Source organism: Phocoena sinus, chromosome 12 (genome assembly GCF_008692025.1).
Source record: "Phocoena sinus isolate mPhoSin1 chromosome 12, mPhoSin1.pri, whole genome shotgun sequence".
In the NCBI taxonomy this organism is placed as follows: Eukaryota; Metazoa; Chordata; class Mammalia; order Artiodactyla; family Phocoenidae; genus Phocoena; species Phocoena sinus.
This window is the reverse complement of record NC_045774.1, coordinates 82,883,889-82,905,411: the sequence shown is the minus strand read 5'-3', so window position 1 is coordinate 82,905,411 and position 21,523 is coordinate 82,883,889. Positions and strand designations below refer to the sequence as shown.

The window sequence follows — 21,523 nt, the reverse complement described above, 5'->3', positions numbered from 1 at the left end:
GGCTATCCTGAGTTCTGTGAGTCCTTCTGTTAACTGATCAAACCTGAGAGGAAAACAGCAAATGTATAGCCCATTGATCAGAAGTGCAGATGGCCTGGGGACACCCAAAGCGGAGCTGGTGTCTGAAGGAAGGGGACCACACCCTCTAACTTGTGGGGTCTGGGCTACCTCTGGGTGGTTAGGGCCAGAGCTGAACTGTAGCGCACCCGGTTGGATTTTTACCAGAATAAAGTCCCTACAGCGTGCCAGCGACTCAACTGGAAACGGTACGTACTTCACACAGGGAGCATACTGCCCGCCCTGCCACCCCCCAGAGCTAAGAATACGGTACACGCAAATGTTGAAAACTCAAAACAAGTATCTCAGCCTTAAGTTCTGAAGTTTATCAAATCTACACCTCCAAGTGAGGCTGAAGATTACTTTAAGCTTGGTTCTTTTGAGCAATGGTTCTTACCACTTGAAAGCAACTCCCTAAAAACTAAAACTAAAAACTTTGTGTGGGGCTTCCCTGGTGGCGCAGTGGTTGAGAGTCCGCCTGCCGATGCAGGGGACACGGGTTCGTGCCCCGGTCCCGGAGGATCCCACATGCCACGGAGCGGCTGGGCCCGTGAGCCATGGCCGCTGGGCCTGCGTGTCCGGAGCCTGTGCTCCGCGACGGGAGAGGCCACAACAGTGAGAGGCCCGCGTACAGCAACAAAACAAAACAAAACAAAACTTTGTGTGCACTGCCTTGCTTTCAGGCACTGAGAACTAGCCAGTGGCCAGATGCCTGGGGTGTTGGAATTAAAGTCTGAGGCACAGGCCAGTGTAGACAGCCCCAGGGCTCACTGGCTTGGCAGAGTGGGGTGGCCACTGACCAACTGCTGAAGCCAACTGCACGCCACAGCCAGGGCAAGGGCTGCCTCCGACGTGGTCTTTCTATCCTGTGGGTGAGTACCTTAGTTCTTGCTTCAATAGGAATCGTTAGAATTTTTAAAATTACGTCCCCATGCAAGAGGGGCAATCATGACTTCTCCCACTACCACCGTGCGTACAAGGAAACTCCAGGACCAGGTTTTCTCATCTCAGAGCAAAACTCACATCTGTGGTGTTCAGTGTGGCAAAATAAAGACAGACACGGAGTCAAACTCCACAAACGACATGAAACATTCCAGTTCCGATGCCTGATATGCAAATAAGCTTCTGGTGGAGGCTAGGCTGTGGCTTCACAGAAATACAAACAGGGCAGACCCCGAGGGGCTTCTGCTGAATGTATGTTCAACCCCTCAAAGCAAGACAGCTGTGGAAATGTTATGCGTGGGCTCTTTAAGTTCATGTTTCTTTTTTTTTTTAAAGGAATATGTATGATTTTATTTATCTTTTTGTTTAAGAAATATTTTCTTTTTTTATTGAACTGCAGTTGATGGATAGTATTATGTTAGTTTCAGGCATACTACATAATGATTTGATATCTGCATAACTTGTGAAATGATCACCACGATAAACCTAATAATCATCTGTCCTCAAAGTTATTACAATATTACTGACAATATTCCTTATGCTGTATATTATATCCCCATGGCTTATTCATTTTATAACTAGAGAACCTCTTAATCCCCTTCACCTGTTTTGCCCACCTCCCACCTCCTCCCTTCTGGCAACTACCTGTATGTTCTTTGTATCTATTAGGATGTTTTCATTTCGTTCCGTTTTGTTTAGATTCCACATATAAGTGAGGTCATATGGTATGACTATCTCTAATTTATTTCACTTAGCCTTATAACCTCTATATCCATACATGTTGTCACAAAGGCAAGATTTCATTTTTGATGGCGTCTTTAGGATTTTCTATATATAGTATCATGTCATCTGCAAACAGCGACAGTTTTACTTCTCCCTTTCCAGTTTGGATTCCCTTTATTTCTTTTTCTTGTCTAACTGCTGTGGCTAGGACTTCCAATACTATGTTGATGAGTATGGCCATTCTTGTCTTACTCCTGCTCTTAGAGGAAATGCTTTAAGCTTTTCACCGTTGAGTATTATGGCCGTGCTTTTGTTGTATGTGGCCTTTATTATATTGAGGTACATTCCCTCATTACCAACTTTGTTGAGAGTTTTTATCATAAGTGAATGTTGAATTTTGTCAAAAGCTTTTTCTGCATCTATTGAGATGATGTGATTTTTATTCTTCAGTTTGTTAATGTGGTGTATCACATCGATTGATTTATGGCTATTGAACCATCCTTGCATCACTGGGAAAAATCCCGTCTGATCATGGAGTGTGATCATTTTAATATATTGTTGAATTCAGTTTGCTGATATTTTGTTGATATTTCTGCATCTATGTCCACCAGTAATATCGGCCTGTAAATTTCTTTCCCCTTCCTTCCTTCCTCCCTCCCTCCCTTCTTTCCTTCCTTCCTTCCTCTCTTTCTTGTGTCAGTGGTGTCTTTGTCTGGTATCAGAATGATGCTGGTCTCACAGAACAAGTTTGGAAGCATTCCTTCCTCTTCATAATTTTGGAATAGTATGAGAAGAACAGGTATTAACTCTTTAAATTTTTGGTAGAATTCACCTATGAAGCTGTTTGGTCATGGACTTTTGCTTGTTGGGAGTTTTTAACTTACTGATTCAAGTTTATTAGTGGGAACTTGTCCGCTATATTTTCTATTTCTTCCTGATTCAGTCTTGAGAGATTGTACATTTTTAGGAATTTATCCGTTTCTTCTAGGTTGTCCATTTTATTGGCATATAATTTTTTGTAGTAATGTCTTATAACCCTTTGTATTTCTGTGGTGTTTGTTGTAAGGTCTCCTCTTTCCGTTATGATTTTATTTATTTGGGCCGCCTCTTTTTTTCTTGATGAGTCTGGCTAAAGCTTTATCAATTTTTTTATCTTTTCAAAATACCATTCTTAGTTTCATTGATCTTCTCTATATTTTTTTCCTAGTCTCTTTTTCATTTATTTCTACCCTGATCTTTATGATTTCTTCAACTAACTTTTGGTTTTGTTTGTTCTTTTTCTAGTTCCTTTAGGTGAAATGTTAGACTGTTTATGTGGGATTTTTCTTATTTCCTGAGGTGGGCCTGTATCCCTATAATCTTCCCTCTTAGAACTACTTTTGTTGTGTCCCATAGATTTTGGTACTTTATGTTTCCGTTTTCATTTGTCTCCAGGTATTTTTTGATTTCCTCTGTGATTTCTTCAAGACCCATTGGTTGCTTAGTAGCATGTTGTTTAGTTTCCACATGCTTGTGTTTCTTGCATTTTTTTCCTGTACTTGATTTCTAGTCTCATAGTGTGTGGTCAGAAAAGATGCTTGATATGATTTCAATTTTATTACATTTATTGAGACTTGTTTTGTAGCTATCATGTTATCTATCCTGGAGAATGTTCCATGTGCACTTGAAAAAAATGTGTATTTTGCTGTTCTTGAATGAAATGTTCTCTATATATCTATTAATTCTATCTGCTTTAATGTGTCATTTAAAGCCATTTTTCATTATTGATTTTCTGTCTAGATGATCTGCCCACTGATGTAAATAGGGCATTAAAGTTTCTACTAACATTACTATCATTTTTCTCCCTTCATGTTTGTTAATATCTGCTTCATGTATTTAGGTACTTATAATGGGTGCATATATATTTACAATTGTTGTTGGATTCATCAATTCTTGTTGGATTGATCCCTTTATCTATATCTATAATATTCTTGTCTCTTGTTACTTCTTTGTTTTAAAGTCTTCCATCTGATGTAAGCATTGCTATCCCTGCTTTTCATTTCCATTTACATGAAATACCTTTTCCGTCCCCTCACATTCAGTCTTCATGCGTCTCTAGATCTGAAGTGAATTTCTTGTAGGTAGCATATATATGGGTCTTGTTTTTTACCCATTCGGCTCCTCTGTGTCCTTTGATTGGAGCATGTAGTCCACTTACATTTAGTGTAATTATTTCACATCTTTTTGTTTGTGTATTTCTTAACTACTTTGGTGGATACAGATGATTCTATACTTTTGTCTTTTAACCTTCCTACTAGCTTTATAAGTGGCTGACCTACTACATTTACTATGTTTGCTTTTACCAGGGAGATTTTTCCTTCCGTAATTTTCATATTTCTAGCTGTGGTCTTTTCTTTTCTGTTTAAAGAAGTCCCTTTAACATATCTTGCAAACCTAGTTAGTAGTGCTGAACTCCTTTAGCTTTTGCCTACCTTTAAAACTCCATCTTTTCAAATCTGAATGATAACCTTGCCAGGTAGAGTATTCCTGGTTGGAGGTTTTTTCCTTTCATCTCTTTGCATATGTACTGCTACTCCCTACTGGCCATTAAAGTTTCTTCTAAAAAGACAGCTGATTGTCTTATTCTCTTGCATGTAACTAGTTGCTTTTGCTGCTTTTAAGATTCTCTCTTTAATAATTGCCATTTTAATTATAAGGTGTCTTGGTGTGGACCTCATTGGGCTCACCTCTTTTGGGACTCTCTGTGATTCCTGGACTTGGATATCTGTTTCCTTCTCCAGGTTAGGAAAGTTTTCAGCTATCTTTTTCTCCAAATAAGTTATCTGCCCCTTTCTCTCTCTCTTCTCCTTATGGGACCCCTATAATGAAAATGTTAGTACACTTGATGTTGTTCCAGAGACCTCTTAAACTATCCTAATTTTGTTTGTTTGTTTTTTGTTTGTTTTGGGTTTTTTTTTTTGCGGTACATGGGCCTCTCACTGTTGTGGCCTCTCCCGTTGCGGAGCACAGGCTCCAGACGTGCAGGCTCAGTGGCCATGGCTCACGGGCACAGCCGCTCCGCGGCATGTGGGATCTTCCCGGACCGGGGCACAAACCCGTGTACCCTGCATCGGCAGGCGGACCCTCAACCACTGCACCACCAGGGAAGCCCTATCCTAATTTTTAAAATTCTTTTTCCTTTTCTCTATTCAGCTCGGTTGATTTCCACTACTCTGTCTTCCAGATCACTGACCTGTTCCTCTATGTCATCTAATCTATTGTTGGATTCCTCCTAGTGTATTTTTTATTTCAGTTATGTATTCTTAAATTCTGTTTCATTCATTCTTCTCCTCAGTTTGGTGAGCATGTTTATAATTATCACCTTGAACTTTTTATCAGGTAAATTGCTTATCTCCACTTTGTTTAGTTCTTTTTCTGAGGTTATCTTGTTCCTTCATTTGGAACATATTCCTGTCTCCTCATTTTGCCCAGTTTTGTTTGCTCTATGTGTGAGGTGGGTCAGTTACGTTTCCCAATCTTGGGGACGTGGCCTCATGCAGAAGATGTCCTATGAAGCCCAGCAGCCCCTTCCCCTCTCATCTCCAGAGCTACATGCTTTAGGGGTGCCCCCTCTGTGGGCTGCATGCATCCTTCTGCTGTAGCCAGGATGGCTACTGTGGGTGTGATGGTAGCGGGCCTGGGCCCTGGCCTGGCTGGCTGTGAGGCCGTTCCTCTCACAGGGATGCAGGCCTGCTGGAGGGCGGGGTAGCATTCTCACATGGTTGGCTGCACATTCCGTGTGGGCCTCCAGGCTGGTGCTTGCCCGCTGGAGGGCAGAGCTAGGTCCCCATGAGGCTGCCAGTTTCATGTTTTTTAATCAGTTTGTGGCAGTCCAAGCGAGACGCAGGCTCCAATGCAGTCCCCTCACTCATCCATCAGAACCACTTTTAAAGCAGTGATCCTCAGGCTTTCCTGGGTACAGCAGGGAAGTGGGCTTCCAGCTTTCTATTCTCTAGAGATTGTGAGTGTCTGTGTGTCTGTGTGTGTCTCTTGAAAATGAGGTGGGAAGTACCATTTGTACATGAACATCTAAAAGCCCTGTTCTCTCTTCCCACTAAGAGTAAATGAATCATATGGAATCTAAACAGAGCTGTAAAATTGCAAGTTTTAGAATGAGAACAAACTGCTCAAAGTCAGATCTTTATCTCATCAACCAAATCCCTCTCACTTAAAGGTTTCCAAAAATATCAATAATTCACTGAAAACTAATTTGCAAAGCAAATTCACATGCAAAGAAAATAATTTAGTGTTTCAAAAGTTGTTTTCTTTGAGACAAATTTTATCCCTATTTTAAAATAAGGATAATTAATAAAAACAAGCAAATCGTTCATATTTTACAATAGGTCTTATATTATGCTTTGAAAATCTATTAAAGTGCTTTTAAAAATCCGAACACCCGTCATGCCATGGAGAAGTTTCCCAGAGATTCTGGCAGTGACAGAGTGTGAAATATCTTGTCACCAGTCAGGCCTAATTCACAAAACCCATGTGCCCTTCTTGAATTTTAGATATATCTATTTGGATCCAAATTCTGGGGGGAACAATGCAAAATACTCGATGGGTTTACTGGATACTTGATCATCTACATAAAGTTCTTACAGCAAAATCCAGGAAGACGTATCTATGTCACCCTCACCTTGAAGTTAGCTTGAAGGGTGATGGGCAGAGAGCCCATGTGGGAGACTTGAACTCCTGGGGACCAGAAGGACCCAACATCTGCCAGCCGGCTGCGTCAGCGGCCACACCCTCACTTAGAATCCAGGGACCTGGACTCTCCTTTGAGCTTCCCAAGACAGGAAGCCAGGGAAAGGCAGAACTCGTTAGCAAAGACCTCAGTGGTCATTCACGCTACTGCCTCATTCTACACGAGGAAACTAAGTCCCAGAGAAGCACAAGATTTTGCCTAATGTTCCTCAAGATTTCTGCTCAAATCTAACACTTCTGAGCAGCAGAAAACTTGATTTTCAAGACACGCTATGGTCGGCCTTATCGTTTCAGACTGGATTGATAATCCTCGTCACCTTCCAAATACAGCTGACCTGCCTATCCGTCTGCCTTCAGGAAGATTCTTTGGGTGAGATGCCAGCTCAGCTCTGCGGCTGCAAGAACTGGGGACCGAGGAATAAGGCTTGGGTTGGAAGGGGGACAGAGGGGTCGGGATGCAGGGAGGGGGCCTGGGAAGGGGGAGGGGTCAGGGAAGGGTCAGAGGTCTGGACCACCCTTGGGTCAGAGACCAAGACACACAATCCCACAAAGCTGGCCCTCAGGAAACGCTGTTAAACGTTGAGTTAAAATACCCTAGTTTGTCTTCTCCCACGAAGCAGGGCAGCAGGCCGGCCATCCCCAGCGCTTTTCCACAGCAGCTTTTATTCCTAGCGCTCTTCATCACCTCGCTCCCTCAAATTTATAGTATTTTCAGAATAAAATTCATGAAGCCAGTCAGAACACAGCCTCCATCCCATCACAATTCTGAGCAGTGATTCTGACTACAGCTGGGAAATAGCACACAAAAAGATCGGCCAAGCACAGGCTGACAGACAGACAGACAGACAGAGCTCTGTTTCGGCGCTGAGATGGATGAGATCAACTTTGAAGCTTCTCTGCCTTCATATTCTAGGTTACAGACATCAGTGATTTTAGCGATTTTTTTCCTCTTTTGCCTCCAAAGCCTCACGTTTCAAACTGCATCGTTCCACAGTTATCACAGGCATCATTTTATATAACCCCCAGAGGATGAGTCACTTTATGATAAGGTAGCATTTTAGAATTTGTGGTCTACAGTAGGTTTCATTCAATTTAGTTGGTTGGTCAGAGAGTAAAAACTTTGAAAGACACTTCTACTCCACGTTAATACCTGTTTGAAAAACCAGAAATCCAATTTTATATTTTCACTCTCAAATGTATCAATAAGCACTCAATGTCTCAATCAATAAGCATCAAAATGGTTAGCTTGCCTATACCACGCCACTGTTAAATGTATCAGTACGCATGTGGTATATCACAACCAGTCGGACTTGTAGAGCGAGGCATGGACAGGTATAGGCTGTAGACCCCTGTGAGGCCGGGGCCAGGTCTGTTTCTCACTGCCCAGCTCCCCGCCGCCCAGCCCAGCACCTGGATGAAGGGATGGCTGCGTGGACAGGTGACATGGAATGGAATGGAATGAGTGTTTCCTAATCACTCCCCGAATCAGTTTCCCCTTGAATCACCCAACCAGCCTGCTCTGAAGGTTTAAACGTCCATCTGCTGAACATAACACAACGTAGGGTTTACGCAAAGCGGTCTTTCAGAGCGTCCTGCCTGCAGTACAGTTACACGCGGGGGTGGGGTGGGAGCGGGAACAACCCGGCAGGAACAAACCCCATGATCTACGCGCTCACCTGCCATATCGATGGCAAAGGGCCTGTCTGCTCTCCAGCCGGTGTACCAGCCGACGACCTTCCCGTTTTCCACCAACGGACGTTCATAGCGCCGCCCGCCAACCAGGCCCACTGGCCACACAGAGACCTTGCGCGTTGTTCGCATCTACAAAAGGGGAAAGAGATGTAGTTGAAGCTTCCTTAGGGGAAGGAACCTGAACGAGGAAAGGAATGTGAGCCACAGAAGAAACGGGGGGAGTGGAGATTTCCGAACGGTGAAGGTTTCCGAGCGGAACCAGAACCCTCCTGCGGGCAGACTGTTCCCCGGTTCCCTGCCGTGTGGCTGCCTGGTGCCACTGCCCTGTGCTGTCACGGACTCAGCCAGGGGCTCAGGGCTGAGAAATAAAGTGGGTCCATGTCTGAACATCGCTCATCGGAAGCTGTGACCATCAAATACTGTCTATTTGTCTCAAAGCTGGATCTTCAACTACGCTTGGTCCCCCCACAAGTGCAAGTTCCCGACTGCCCCTTAGGCAGCCTTATTACTTATCAACAGCAGCCATTCCTCTCAGAGGAGCCACAGGGGTTGCCTGTCTCTGATTTCTGTTTTACTGTTACAGACAGAGAGACCTTGTCTGGGGACATTCATAACGGGATCCAGATCCAGAACAGACACCAGGCACCCTCCGGACAGAAAGAAAAACGTCCCCTAAATTCGCCTGTCTTTCAAAGGCGATCAGGCCAAATTAGAGAGGAAAGGCCCACACGGGCTGCTGGAATCTCTGGTCCTCTCCAGGTACATGCTCTTAAAGACAGCCCTCAACTGGGAGTTATCTCCTGGATTTCTTTAAGGGGAAAGACATGTTGATACACAACACTGTAAAGCAACTATACTCCAATACAAATTAAAAAATTAAAAAGCAAAAACAAACAAAGACATGTTGATAACAAAGCTGGCCTCTAGCAGGTAGCACTTTGGGGGAAAACCATCACTATCACCACCACCTCCTTCTGGGACACGTGCTGGGGCCAAGTCAGCCCATGTGGTGCCTTTCTGCAAACTAGAAAGAGCTGCCCCTTTCTCAGGTGGACACACCCATGCCGGGGCCCCTGGCTTGGCCATCAAAGCACAGGTTGGATTTCAGCAGTGCCTACTCTCCCAGCTGGGTGTGCCACACCGCTGCACCAGGCGGACCCGTTGTTGGGATCGTTATAATTTCAACACCAATGCTTGACCTTTTATTTGCTATAGAACTGGGTCATGGTCAGTTAACCAGTGAGTAAAATAAAGATTATCAATCAAGGAATTATTTAATGAAAGGAAGAAAAATTATATTCTTGGCAAAGATTTTCAAGTACAATTCAAATTAAAAGTTAGACTACTGTATTAATGAAACTATAACTCGAAGCTCCCATTTAGCAAATATCCCAACTTTACTTATTTATTAATGTCCCACTTCACTCCAAAGAGCAGATTTTAGAGCACGAAGCAATCCAGGTAATGAAGATCCCATTCTATTGGTCTTCCACAAATCTGAAATGACTGTTTTTTATAGTCTATCACTTTTCCAGTAAATTAATCATCATTGCCTTGTGCTAGTTCATACTAACTTAATTTTTTTTTTTTAAAAGTGCTACTGAAAAAAAAAAGAGTGCTACTGAGGTATAACTGACTACAGAAAAGAATTAACAGTCCTGAGACTATGATTTTCAGAAAAGCCTGCTTATAAGCTGGCCCTTGGCTGGCACCTGGGAATCTGGCTTTTGAAGCAGTTCCTACGCTGATAAGGTTGTTTTGCCCGCCTGGGCCACTGAACACGTTTTCTTTTGGGGCATCTGAAATACTGGTGGGCAGAACCCTGAACCTGAAATGGGTTTCAGTGGGCATAACCACTGTACCTCCATAGTTACAGCTTTGCTGCTGGAGGGAAGGTGTGCTCTGTGGTCCCTCATGGGGGTCAGAGGACACAGGAAGTGGCACACGGATTCCTCCAGACCCTTCCTCACGTCTTTCCCTCACTGATGTGTCTATGGAACCTTACTGCATCCTGGTGACACATCTTATCCACAAGTACAATACATGCTGGGTGCTAGGGGTCCCAGTAAATCACCAAGCATGTGAGCAGTCTTAGGGACCCCTGAAAGGATAAAATGCATGTTTTTAAGAGTAAAATTTGATACACTTTGACCTATGTAAATGGCCATGAACACATGGCCAAAATGAAGATAATAAACATATCCATCACCCCCAAGTTTCCTTGTGCTGTGTTTTTGTTTTTGTTTTTGCGGTACGCGGGCCTCTCACTGCTGTGGCCTCTTCCGTTGTGGAGCACAGGCTCCGGACGCGCAGGCTCAGTGGCCATGGCCCACGGGGCCCAGCCGCTCCGCGGCATGTGGGATCTTCCCGGACCGGGGCATGAACCCGTGTCCCCTGCATCGGCTGGTGGACTGTCAACCACTGCACCACCAGGGAAGCCCCCTCGTGCTGTTTTTTAAAGCCATCCCTCTTTACGCTCTCCACATCCCCTAACCCCAGGCAACCGGTGATCTCCACAGAATTTTATATGAATGGAAGCATATACTGTTTTTTCTTTTTTAATTGGGCTTCTTTCACTTAGAATAATGATATGGAGATTCAGCCAGCCTACAATGCGTATCAACAGTTCATTCCTTTTGCTGAGCAGTATTCTACTGTATGGATGCATGGGTATGCCACAGTTTTGTTTTGTTTTTTTAAATCCATTTACCTGTTGATGGACTTTTGGGTTTTTTCAAGCCTCTGGATATTACAGACGAAGCTCTTATGAACATCGGTGTATGAGTCTATGCAGACTTCATTATATTTGGATAAATACCTAAGAGTGGAATGCCTAGGTCACATGGTACGGGTACATTTAACTTTTTAAGAAAATGCCAAATTATTTTCCAAAGTGGTTGTGCCGTTTTACAATCCCGCCAGCAGTGTGTGAGTTCCAATCATTCCGCATCCTCAACGAGACTTGGCGTGGTTGCTGTTTCATTTTAGCCATTCTAATAGGTATTAGTAGTATGTCACTGTGGTTTTAATTTGCATTTTTCTAATGACTGATTATGTTGAGTATCTTTCCATGGGCTTATAAGCCATATGGCATTGCTTCTTTGGTGAAGTATTTGTTCCAATCTTTTGCCTACTTTTAAAATTGCTTATTTCTTTCCTATTGTGCTTTGAGAGATATTTATATAGTCTGCATACAAGTCCTTTTCTTAGATATGTGACATAAATATTTTCTCCTTGTCTGTGGCTCATCTCTTCTTTTCTTTCTTTTCTTAATTGGGGTATAGTTACTTTACAATGTTGTGTTGATTTCTGCTGTACAACGAAGTGAATCAGCTCTATGTATATCTCTATCTCCTCCCTCTTGGGAGATATGGCTCATCATTGGAAGGACAGGCAGTTTTAATGTTGACGAAGTCCAGTGCATGCATTTGTCCTTCACGAAGAATGCTGTTGGTGTCATAGCTGAGATAGTGTTGCCTGACCCGCAGTTTTCTCCTCCTTTCTACAAGTTATCACGGATTTAGGTCTTATATTTAATTATGATCTATTTTGAGTTAATTTTGTGTATGTGATGTGAGGGACTGAAATTCTTCTCCTTTTTCTTTTTTTGCATGTGGATAGCCAATTGTTCCAGCTGTATCTAATTGTCCCAGAACTACAGAACAGCCTGTGTACTCTTGTCAAAAGTCAGTGGCCACCTACGTGTGAGTTTCCTTCTGGACGTTCTCCCTGACCCATTGGTCCACCTGGCGATCTAATGCTACTACCACACAGTCTTGATGTACTGTGGTTTTCTGACAACCGCCGTAACCAGGTGGTGTGGGTTCCCCATCTCTGTCCTTCTTCAGCAGAGTTGTTCTGACTATTTCCATATGAGTTTCAGAGTCAGTCTGTAAATGTTGGCAAATTTTGATCAGGACTGCGTCAAATCTATGTATCAATTCATTGAGAACCGACAACGTAGCAATACGGAGTCTTCGAGTCCATGAACATGGTCTCTCTCTCTCTCCAGTTATTTAGACCTTTCATTCCTCCCAGCAAGGTTTTAGAGATTTAACTTTGAATCAGTATTAACATTTAATGCTTTTGTGTCCTAGATCTTTGCCATAGGTGGGAAAAGAGCCAGAAATTTTATGAAAAAATTTCACAAAAATACGGCCCTCTCCTCAACTCACTCCACCCCTGTTCCCTCCCACACTGCAGAAAATGAAAATTTTCCATTTTTTTGTTTGATATCTCAAATATGCCAAACATACTGAGAAATCAAGTTAAATCTAGTACGTGTTTTTCTTACAGTGACAGAATGGCCTTGTATCCAACAAGGTACTGAAAATAGTGCTGTGTCCTTTTTTTGATATTTCCTTAAAATGCCTACGATTTTTTAGCTCCTAGACTGCTTTTTCCTGGAGCACTAAATTTTCGAATCTGAAAAGCTGGCAAGCGGACCTCGTCTCAGACCTGGGTATCCTCTTGAGAATGCATAGGTCGTGCCTGCACACAGCAGGTGCCAAAACATTCTTGACAAGTGTGTAAGCGCATGTGATACCTGAGACCTGAGCCATATGTAGCAAGCAATCAGGATGCTGTGTTGTGAAGGGGCACCTCACAGGCAAGAGGAAGACAGACAGGAAAAGAACAGAAGGAAAGGGGAAACAGGAAAAGAGAAATTCCCTTACAGAGGAGAACACACGGAACTGTGGGAGCGCTCCTACCGGGACAAGCGAACATGGCCAGACGTGTTTGGCGCCTGGCTTTTCACTTAAGTAGGGTTGTGAAAGACACGTAGGATTTTCCCCACAGACTACAGAATGGCTTAGGGTTCCGGGTAATGGGATGAATCAAAGAAGCAACGCTTCACGCTTCTGTGCTAGTCTCATGCTAGAACATGTAGGTTTTATTTAGCATGCTCTAAATTTCTGAGAGCAGCTCAGAGTGAACATTTGTTCATGTTTTATTTTTTCAGAGGGTCGGGTGCTAAAGGAAATGCAAGGACTATTTGAATGCAGGTGATATGGCAGGACTACGTTTCCAAGCATGCCACATTTTTAAGAGTCTGTCATTTAAATACAGGCAGCCCGTCACATCCGCGGGTTCCACATCCTTTACACTATCCGCGGTTGTTGAATCTGCGATGCCGAACCTGCGATACAGAGGGCCCGGGATGGGACTTGGGCAGGTACCAAAATCCAATGGGACTCGGATTTTGGTACCCACAGCGGGTCCTGGAACCAATTTCCCGTGGATACCTAGGGACGACTGTAGTTTACAACTTCAGAAAGATCCAGATGCCCTTGACGTGTATGCACGGCTCTGAGATTCAGCGTGGAATCCTTCGTTCCAGGGTTAGACACACAGCCCTCAGCACACGACCACTACACTGTACAGAGTGTGCCCGGCATTTCAAAGGAAAATAGCACAGCTGTTTACACAACTTCTCGGCACCCCTGGGACCCATCCTTTGTGGTGTGTCCTTTTCTCTCCATCTGTGCTCTTTAAGGATTCCTAAGCAGCCTCCTTCTTTTCTGAGAGGGGGAAATGTAACAATGACTGTTCCTATTAAAAGTAAAAGCACTTTCCTATAACTAAAATATTCTCCGTATTTAGAAGCTCTGTTACCTTCTTAGCACAAAATAGCAGTTACGTCACAGGCACGTCTTCCGGTGCCCGGTGTGAGCTCCAGTCTGAAACTGAAGAGTAAAGCGCTGGATGTTAAGATGAAGAGGAAGCAGGTCACGTATTGATAGGACAATATTATGACCAGTTCCGGCCCCCAAAGGCATTCTCTTCCTATTTATTCCACGCTAGAGTCACACTCTGTCACTTACTCCTCCCGCCGTGACCCCCAGTGAAGTGGATAGGACTCGCAAGCCCAAATCACGGGCAGATCCAAAGGACCACGAGATGCATGTGGGACATTTGCATGCTCCTCCAGGCCACATGCCTTTTAAACTCCCACAGGGCAGGTGGTGCCGGTTCTTCTGCACCTTCTCCAGGAAAGCAGGGCGGCAGGGAACTGCCGTGCACTCCTGGGTCTGGTGACTCTTACCAACAACCCGCTCCTGTTTCTTTAGCCAGCGTTTTTTCCTGCAGCTTTAAGCTGCATGGCTTTGGCCCCTCTCTGGGAGATGGCTAGCGGCCAGCGTTCCAGGACTGGGACGCTTCAGAAGATCACACGTATGTGATCATCAGAATGCCCTTAGAGTAAAACAGAAAAAGTTAAACAAATGCCCTTTAGCTTCCTTTAAGACCTGCCAGTAGGCGAAAGCTTGTTTTATGTTTTCCAAAGGGAAATGAACAAAATCCTTGATCTTATGAAATGTAAAATGCCATAGGCAACTTCAAGAAGCAGCATTACAAGAAAGAAGTTTACGTTTGGTATCCTCCTTTGCAAACTAATCATTTCAGTGGCAGAAAAACACCCCAAACCCCAAACCACAAAAGTCACCCTAAATGGGGCAGGATCCAGTGAGCTAAAGACAGAAAGGAAAGAGCACAGAGTGAGGACCTGAGCCCAGGGTCTTTTCCAATATTATTGTGTATAAACATCTGGCATTTTCCAACACAGAAGCTAGCTACGTTTGTATGATCCAACACACCCGTACATTTTCTGTGAAACAAGTCTGCGAATTAACATCATGCCTGCTTTGTCTCTTGCATCTGATTCAGCATCCATTTCCCTCAACTAATTGTTACTTGGCTCAGGGCTATTCACTCAACAATGTCCTTCACGTAACTGTACATTGCCCTGGATTTTTTTTTTTTTTTTTTGATTCCCATACACAACCATTTCCAGAGCATGAACTTCTGAGGGGCAGAAGCTAATTACTTAAAGGAGCTAAGAATTCGAGAAGCAGAAACGTCCCTAATGTTATATTCTCAACCCTTCTCCTGTGTCATCGGGTAGAAGACCCAGAAGACCACGCCTCACGTTTCTTCCATACCTCTTGTATCTTTTCCCTAAAGACTGGTCACATACCTAATGTGTGTCCAGTGCTAGCCCCTGAGCAACTCACACAAGGTCCTTGCCTACGAAGCCAACGTTCCGGAAAAGAAAAAGCAGTAACACAACCAACTGCAAGATGAGCTACTTAAATTCGACGCTGATAAGGGCTGTAAGGGAAGCAGATGGTGCCACGAGGCATGTTGCAGAGACTCTGACCTGATCTGGGACCTGCTGAGGCTTCCCTGAGCTAAGTCTAAAGCATGAGAAGCACTGACCACTGCGGAGAGGAAGAACAAAGTCTTTGCAGGAAGAAAGCAACTCAGGTGCTCCAGGCCCTGGACAGGAGCGATCTAATGAAAACAGATCCATTCTGGACAGTGGCTGCTGGGAGCCAGGTTTCTCACCACTGGAGTGAGAACTTACAGGTAAGCAACAGAGGAGGCTAGCACGACCCATGTGGTCACGGATGAGTGTGGGAGACATCAGTATGAACTCAAGTTTAGCTTGATATAGAGATGGTTATACACATAGATATGTGTGCATACACATGTTGGTTGGTACACACACCTATTCCCTTGCTCTGTCAGCTGAGGGGGCCTAGAAGCGGTGACACTCCAGCAGCAATGAGCCCACCTGGCCCCAGATCTCGGTTCCTAACACTGGGCTCTAATAAAGGGAACCAGAGCTACTCAGAGAAGCAGCTGACTCCAGGACTGGGGCAGAAAATATACAAGACGATCCCGGGGTATCTTTAGAGCCAGAAAGTAAGGAAGCACTAAACAACACACACCAAAAAACACACATTGACGGGGGCATACAAAGAGGCCCACGGGAGTCTACCAAATGGCCAAAGCTGGAACAATTTAAGCAACAAAATTAGATTACAAACTATAGCAGAAAATAAACACCAATATGATTGAAGTATATACACAAATGCTTGAATAAATAAGCCAATGGGGAATACACAAACTTCCCATGCAAGAAGAATTCCAAATAATGAATGTAGGTAACCCTCCTTCCACCCAAGGAGGTAGAGCTAACTCCCCACTCCTTGGGTATGGGCTGCACAGTCATTTCATTCTAGAGACAACAGTACGGAAGAAACTTTACAGCGGAGGAGCCTCAAAGTTACCATCCACGGTTTTAAGTCATGTTGACCCTTGATGTGCTGTGCTGAAAATGGCACTTTCCCTCTGTGGTCTTTTCTAACCTGTGTGGTTCTTTCTTCCCCTCCCCTCCCCTCTCCTCCCCTCCCCTCCCCTTCTTCCCTTCCCTTCTCCCCTTCCCTCCTTCCCTTCCCTCCTTCCCTTCCCTTCCCTTCCTTCCTTTCGTTCTTTCCTTTTTTTAAAATTAATTTTTATTGAGGTATGGTTGCTTTAGGTTCTTTCTAATAAAAGGAACCAGGGCTCCTTAGAGAAATGGCCGATGCTAGGACAGAAATGGAAAATAAACAATATGGGCTTAAATCATCCTGTAGTGCCAGAAAGTAAGGAGGGGTTTATAAAATAAACAAAGACCTCACACAAACCCACGTTGATGAGGGTCTGCGAGAAGAACACAGCCGACTGAAAGAGCTCCCAGCGGCCAGAGCTGGAACAACGTGAGCTATAAACTAAGGCTGACAGTACGTACCCTGGACCTGATACTATGAAAATGGCACTTTTCTTCCCCCAAACCCATAACCACGTTCTAATCATGAGAAAAACCTCAGAAAAACTCCAACAGCGCGGCCTGCTACGATATACCTGACCAGGACTCTTCCAGATTGCCAAGGTCATCAAAAATAAGGAAAATCGGAGAAACTGTCACAGCCAGAGAGGAAGCTATAGAGACATGAGGACTGAATGTAACATGGTGCCCAGAATAGGATCCCAGAACAGAAAAAGGACACCAGGTAGTAAACACTAAGGATATGTGAATAAAGAGCTGACTTTAGCTAATACTGATTCATTCATTATAACACACGTAACATATAAATATCAATGTATAATGTTAACAGTGGAAACTGGGTGTGAGGTGTACGGGAACTTACTAGTATCTTCTCAGTTCTTCTGTAAATCTAAAACTGTATTAAAAATAGAGGGGCTTCCGTGGTGGCGCAGTGGTTAAGAATCTGCCTGCCAATGCAGGGGACACGGGTTCAAGCCCTGGTCTGGGAAGATCCCACATGCCGTGGAGCAACTAAGCCCGTGCGCCACAACTACTGAGCCTGCATGCCACAACTACTGAAGCCCAGGTGCTCTAGTGCCCACGCGCCACAACTACTGAGCCTGTGTGCTGCAACTACTGAAGCCCACACACCTAGAGCCTGTGCTCTGCAACAAGAGAAGCCACCGCAGTGAGAAGCCCGCACACCGCAACGAAGAGTAGCCCCCACTCGCCGCAACTAGAGAAAGCCCACGCGCAGCAACAAAGACCCAACGCAAAACAACAACAACAAAAGTCTATTATTTTAAAAAATCCCTTTTCAAAGCACTTAAGGTGACTATTCCTTCCCTGTCCAGCCCTGTCGGGTATGATGCAGATTTAATCTCTAGCCTGGGGTCAAGTTTTCACTCACTTTCTCTGCCCTCATTTACTGTGCAGACCAGAGGTCACAGCTGGAGCATTTGGCCATATGTGGCCCTAGAGGAAAGGTTGGTTTGGTCTGCAAAAGTTTTTGCATTTTAAACAGAGATGTCTTAAAACCCAAAGATGTCCGGCCTCTTTGAAGATGTGGCACACTGGGCTGGATTCCTTTACGGCGACAATGGCGTCAAGGGCTATGTCCCTTCCGGCAGCGCCAGCGCCCCCATCCCTATCGCAGCCCCAAAGCCGAGTCTACCAGTCTGTGCTGTCATGGGGGATGGTCCTCTCTCCAAAGTGGGCAACTGGAAAACAGACCAAATGGGCCCCGCATTCAAGTACACAGGGATAGAGCACTGTTATATGGATGGGAACGAGGACTGTTCCTGTATATATGCAATTTTTTTTTTTTTTTTTTTGCGGTATGCGGGCCTCTCACTGTTGTGGCCTCTCCCGTTGCGGAGCACAGGCTCCGGACGCGCAGGCTCAGCGGCCATGGCTCACGGGCCCAGCCGCTCCGCGGCATGTGGGATCTTCCCGGACCGGGGCACGAACCCGTGTCCCCGCATCGGCAGGCGGACTCTCAACCACTGCGCCACCAGGGAAGCCCTGTTCCTGTATATTTAATATGCAAAGCATGTGTACAGAAGATGCCGTTAGAAATAATAACAACCATGAGAAATATACGGGAAAGGGACGTAATTAAAAACCTTAGTAAATGAAAATAAATCAGGCTCAAGTTTTAGTCCTTTAAGTTTTAATACAAAAAAAGCAATACTGCTCACACCTGGCCAAGTTCACTTAATTATGTCACTTGCTTGAAGGCACATGACTGCGAATCCTGGTACAGAACGTCTGGGAGGAGCTGGCCGGGCTCTGCCTATCGTACAGCTACAGTAATCAAGACACTGTGGTGTCAATGTAAAGACAGACACTTTGGTAAACAGAAGAGATTCGACAGTTCAAAAATAATTCTTCCTACCGATGCCTGGCTGATTTTTTTTTTTTATTAAGATGCCAAGAAAACTCAGTGGGGGAAAGGATAGTCTTTAACACATTGTGCTGGAACAAAAGGACATCTATGGTCGGGGCGGAGGGGGAGGGAAATAACCTCCATCCCTGTATCTCACAATACTCATAGAAATTAACTCAAAATGGAATCATGGACATAAACACAAAAGCTTAAGTTATAGAACTTGTAGAAGAAAATATAAAAGAAACTCTTTGGGGAGGGGTGGGCGAAGGATGGACGGGGCGTTTGGGATTGTCAGATGCAAACTATAATATATAGACTGGATAATAACAACGTGAATGAATCTCAGAAACACAATGTTGAGTGAAAGGAATCAGAGAAAAGGCTGCATGTTGCATTCTTTCACTTCTACAAAACTCTAGAATAGGCAGAGCCATCTACAGGGACGGAACGCAGATTAGAGCCACACGTGGTGACAACTGCCTGCAAACAGCTAAGTCAGGTGATGCATACAAGCGTGCGAGGCGCTAAAACGTGCCAAACTCCACAGTTAAAATGAATACATTTTATTATCGGTAAATTACACCACAGTGAAGCTGATTTAAAATAAAAACAAAGTAGCTAGGAGGTTTTAATACAAACTCATGACTACAGGGCTTAGAAATATTAACAGCCCAGTTGCAATAAACACACCGAACACCGAAATCTTGGTCTGTAAATACCACTCTCCACTAAAGGGAACCAGGGCTCCTTGGAGAAGTGGCCGATTCCAGGTCCGGCATGGGGAAAGGATGAGTTTAAAATGTTTTGCAGCAAAGAAGTGGTCAAAGACAGACAATAAAGACAGAAGCTGGTCTGCCAGATGGCTGGCCAAGCTGTAAACAATTTGAGCGTCAGAAAGAATGACATTGATAGATTAAAACACATTGAGGGGGAGGGGAACTCCCTGGAGGTCCAGTGGTGAAGACTCGGCGCTTTCACTGCTGGGCACAGGTTCGATTCCTGGCTGGGGAGCTCAGATCCTGCAAGCCACGTGGTGCGGCCAGATAAAAAAAAACTGAGGGGTAAAAAGGACCCTAAAATCTATGGTTATAGGTTGGGGGTGGGCTGTGTGAGAGAGAAACTGTCCTTTAAGAAGAATGCCAGCTAACAAGTGCAGAAGGAAGGACACAAAGAGAAAAGCACCACTGGATGCCCCCAAAGTACGGCAATAACTAATTCAAGCAAGAATCATCCCTGGATGCTTGAACTCTTGGGTAAAAGTTGTTGGGAAAGAAGATACTCACACTGGCTCAGAATATCAATCTATGGGTTACTCATCAATTACAGAAGAAAAATGTGCCTTTACCATGGAGAGATTTGGTGGTCCCTCCCTCGACCAAGTGGTCAAGCTTGGCATCAACATCCATGAGGTGACCTACCACGTCACTGGATGCAGAAGGATGACAACGGCATCTCTGTGGTGTCCTTGCTGAAAAGGTATGGCCTGAATATGTTTATGAGCAAACAGATGACCGTGAGGGAGACCAAACAGTCAAATGCAATTTTTTTTTGTCTGTGTGGACTTATCACAGCCCAATCCAGGACTATTTAAATTTCTATTTTCCTCAAGCCTTCTAGGAGAGTAGGCACTGTTGCAGAAAAGAATTCCAGCCTGAGGGTATAATGCTATCGTGACAACACCGGACAGGACGTGAGAAAAGGCCTCTACTTTGGAGGTCCTCCCACCCACATGCGCCCATCCTCTCTCCCGCCATCAAGGTTAAGATATGTTCTTTCCAAAAAAATCGAAATAAGCTTCATCTATTCCACTATTCCTTGTATAGATCTATACACTTTAGTAAGATTTGATGTTTATTGAAAATATAAACATAATTCACTGCCAGCAACCCTGATAATACTTATTTGGATACCAAAAAGGAAAACTTTACATAAAGTCAAACGCATAAGATGTGGCAGCATCCTCAGTGGCCATCAGCACATGAATGGATAAAGATGAGGTACATATACACAATGGAATACTACTCAGCCAGAAAAAAAGAATGAAATTTTGCCATTTGCAGGAACACGGATGGACCTGGAGGGCATTGCACTAAGTGAAATAAGTCAGACGGAGAAAGACAAATACTGCACTTATACGTGGAATCTAAGAAATACAACCAACTAGTGAGTATAACAAAACAGAAGCAGACTCACAGGTATAGAGACCAAACTAGTGGTTGGTTACCAGTGGGGAGAGGGAAAGAGGGGAGAGAAAACACAGGGGCGGGGGAGGAGGTACAAACTCGTGGGTGTAAGATGGGCTATAAGGATGTAGTGTACAACACGGGGAATAGAGCCAATATTTTAGAATAACTGTAGATGGAGTGTAACCTTTAAAAATTGTATAAACATTTTTTTAAAAGGCAATAGTAACTGAAAAAAGAGGAAAAAAAATCAAATGTCTAGTTAGGTTTGCAGAAAACTTCCACAAATCAGCATGCTACCGTTAGTTCAATACTCTCAGTAGTTTCCCCCTTTAAAATCCGCTCCTTTGGCTCACACGTTGCCCACCACGTTTCAAGAGTCCTGAGTTATTTAATGGCAGACAGCGCCTTACTCCCCTCTGCGGCTGTGTGTCCAGCCCATAAAGGAGCTGTACAGCACTCAGTTCGCGCATCTGGAGCTCCAACCCACATCTGGTGGCTGGTCTCTTACTCCACCAACCTTCCATGTAACAGACAGACTCAGATACAAAGAAGCTAAGCCACACTTTGAAAAAAGTTATAAATGAATACTTCTGACTTACAAGCTTTAAAGAAATGACTATGGTCTCAGAATTACAGCGCTGTGTGTGTCTGTGCCTGTATGTGTAGGGCGGGGATACTGGGGGCATATACTGGATT

General features: G+C 44.3%; 1 protein-coding gene across 1 annotated transcript in view; it reads right to left on the bottom strand.

Annotated features, from left to right (window-relative positions):
• B3GAT2 (beta-1,3-glucuronyltransferase 2) overlaps positions 1 to 21,523 on the bottom strand; it is a 76,994-nt gene that overhangs the window by 27,902 nt on the left and 27,569 nt on the right. The window contains exon 2 of the mRNA XM_032651914.1: positions 8,142 to 8,286. Coding sequence (XP_032507805.1) covers positions 8,142 to 8,286 — 145 coding nt within the window. The remainder of the gene's footprint in view (positions 1 to 8,141; positions 8,287 to 21,523) is intronic.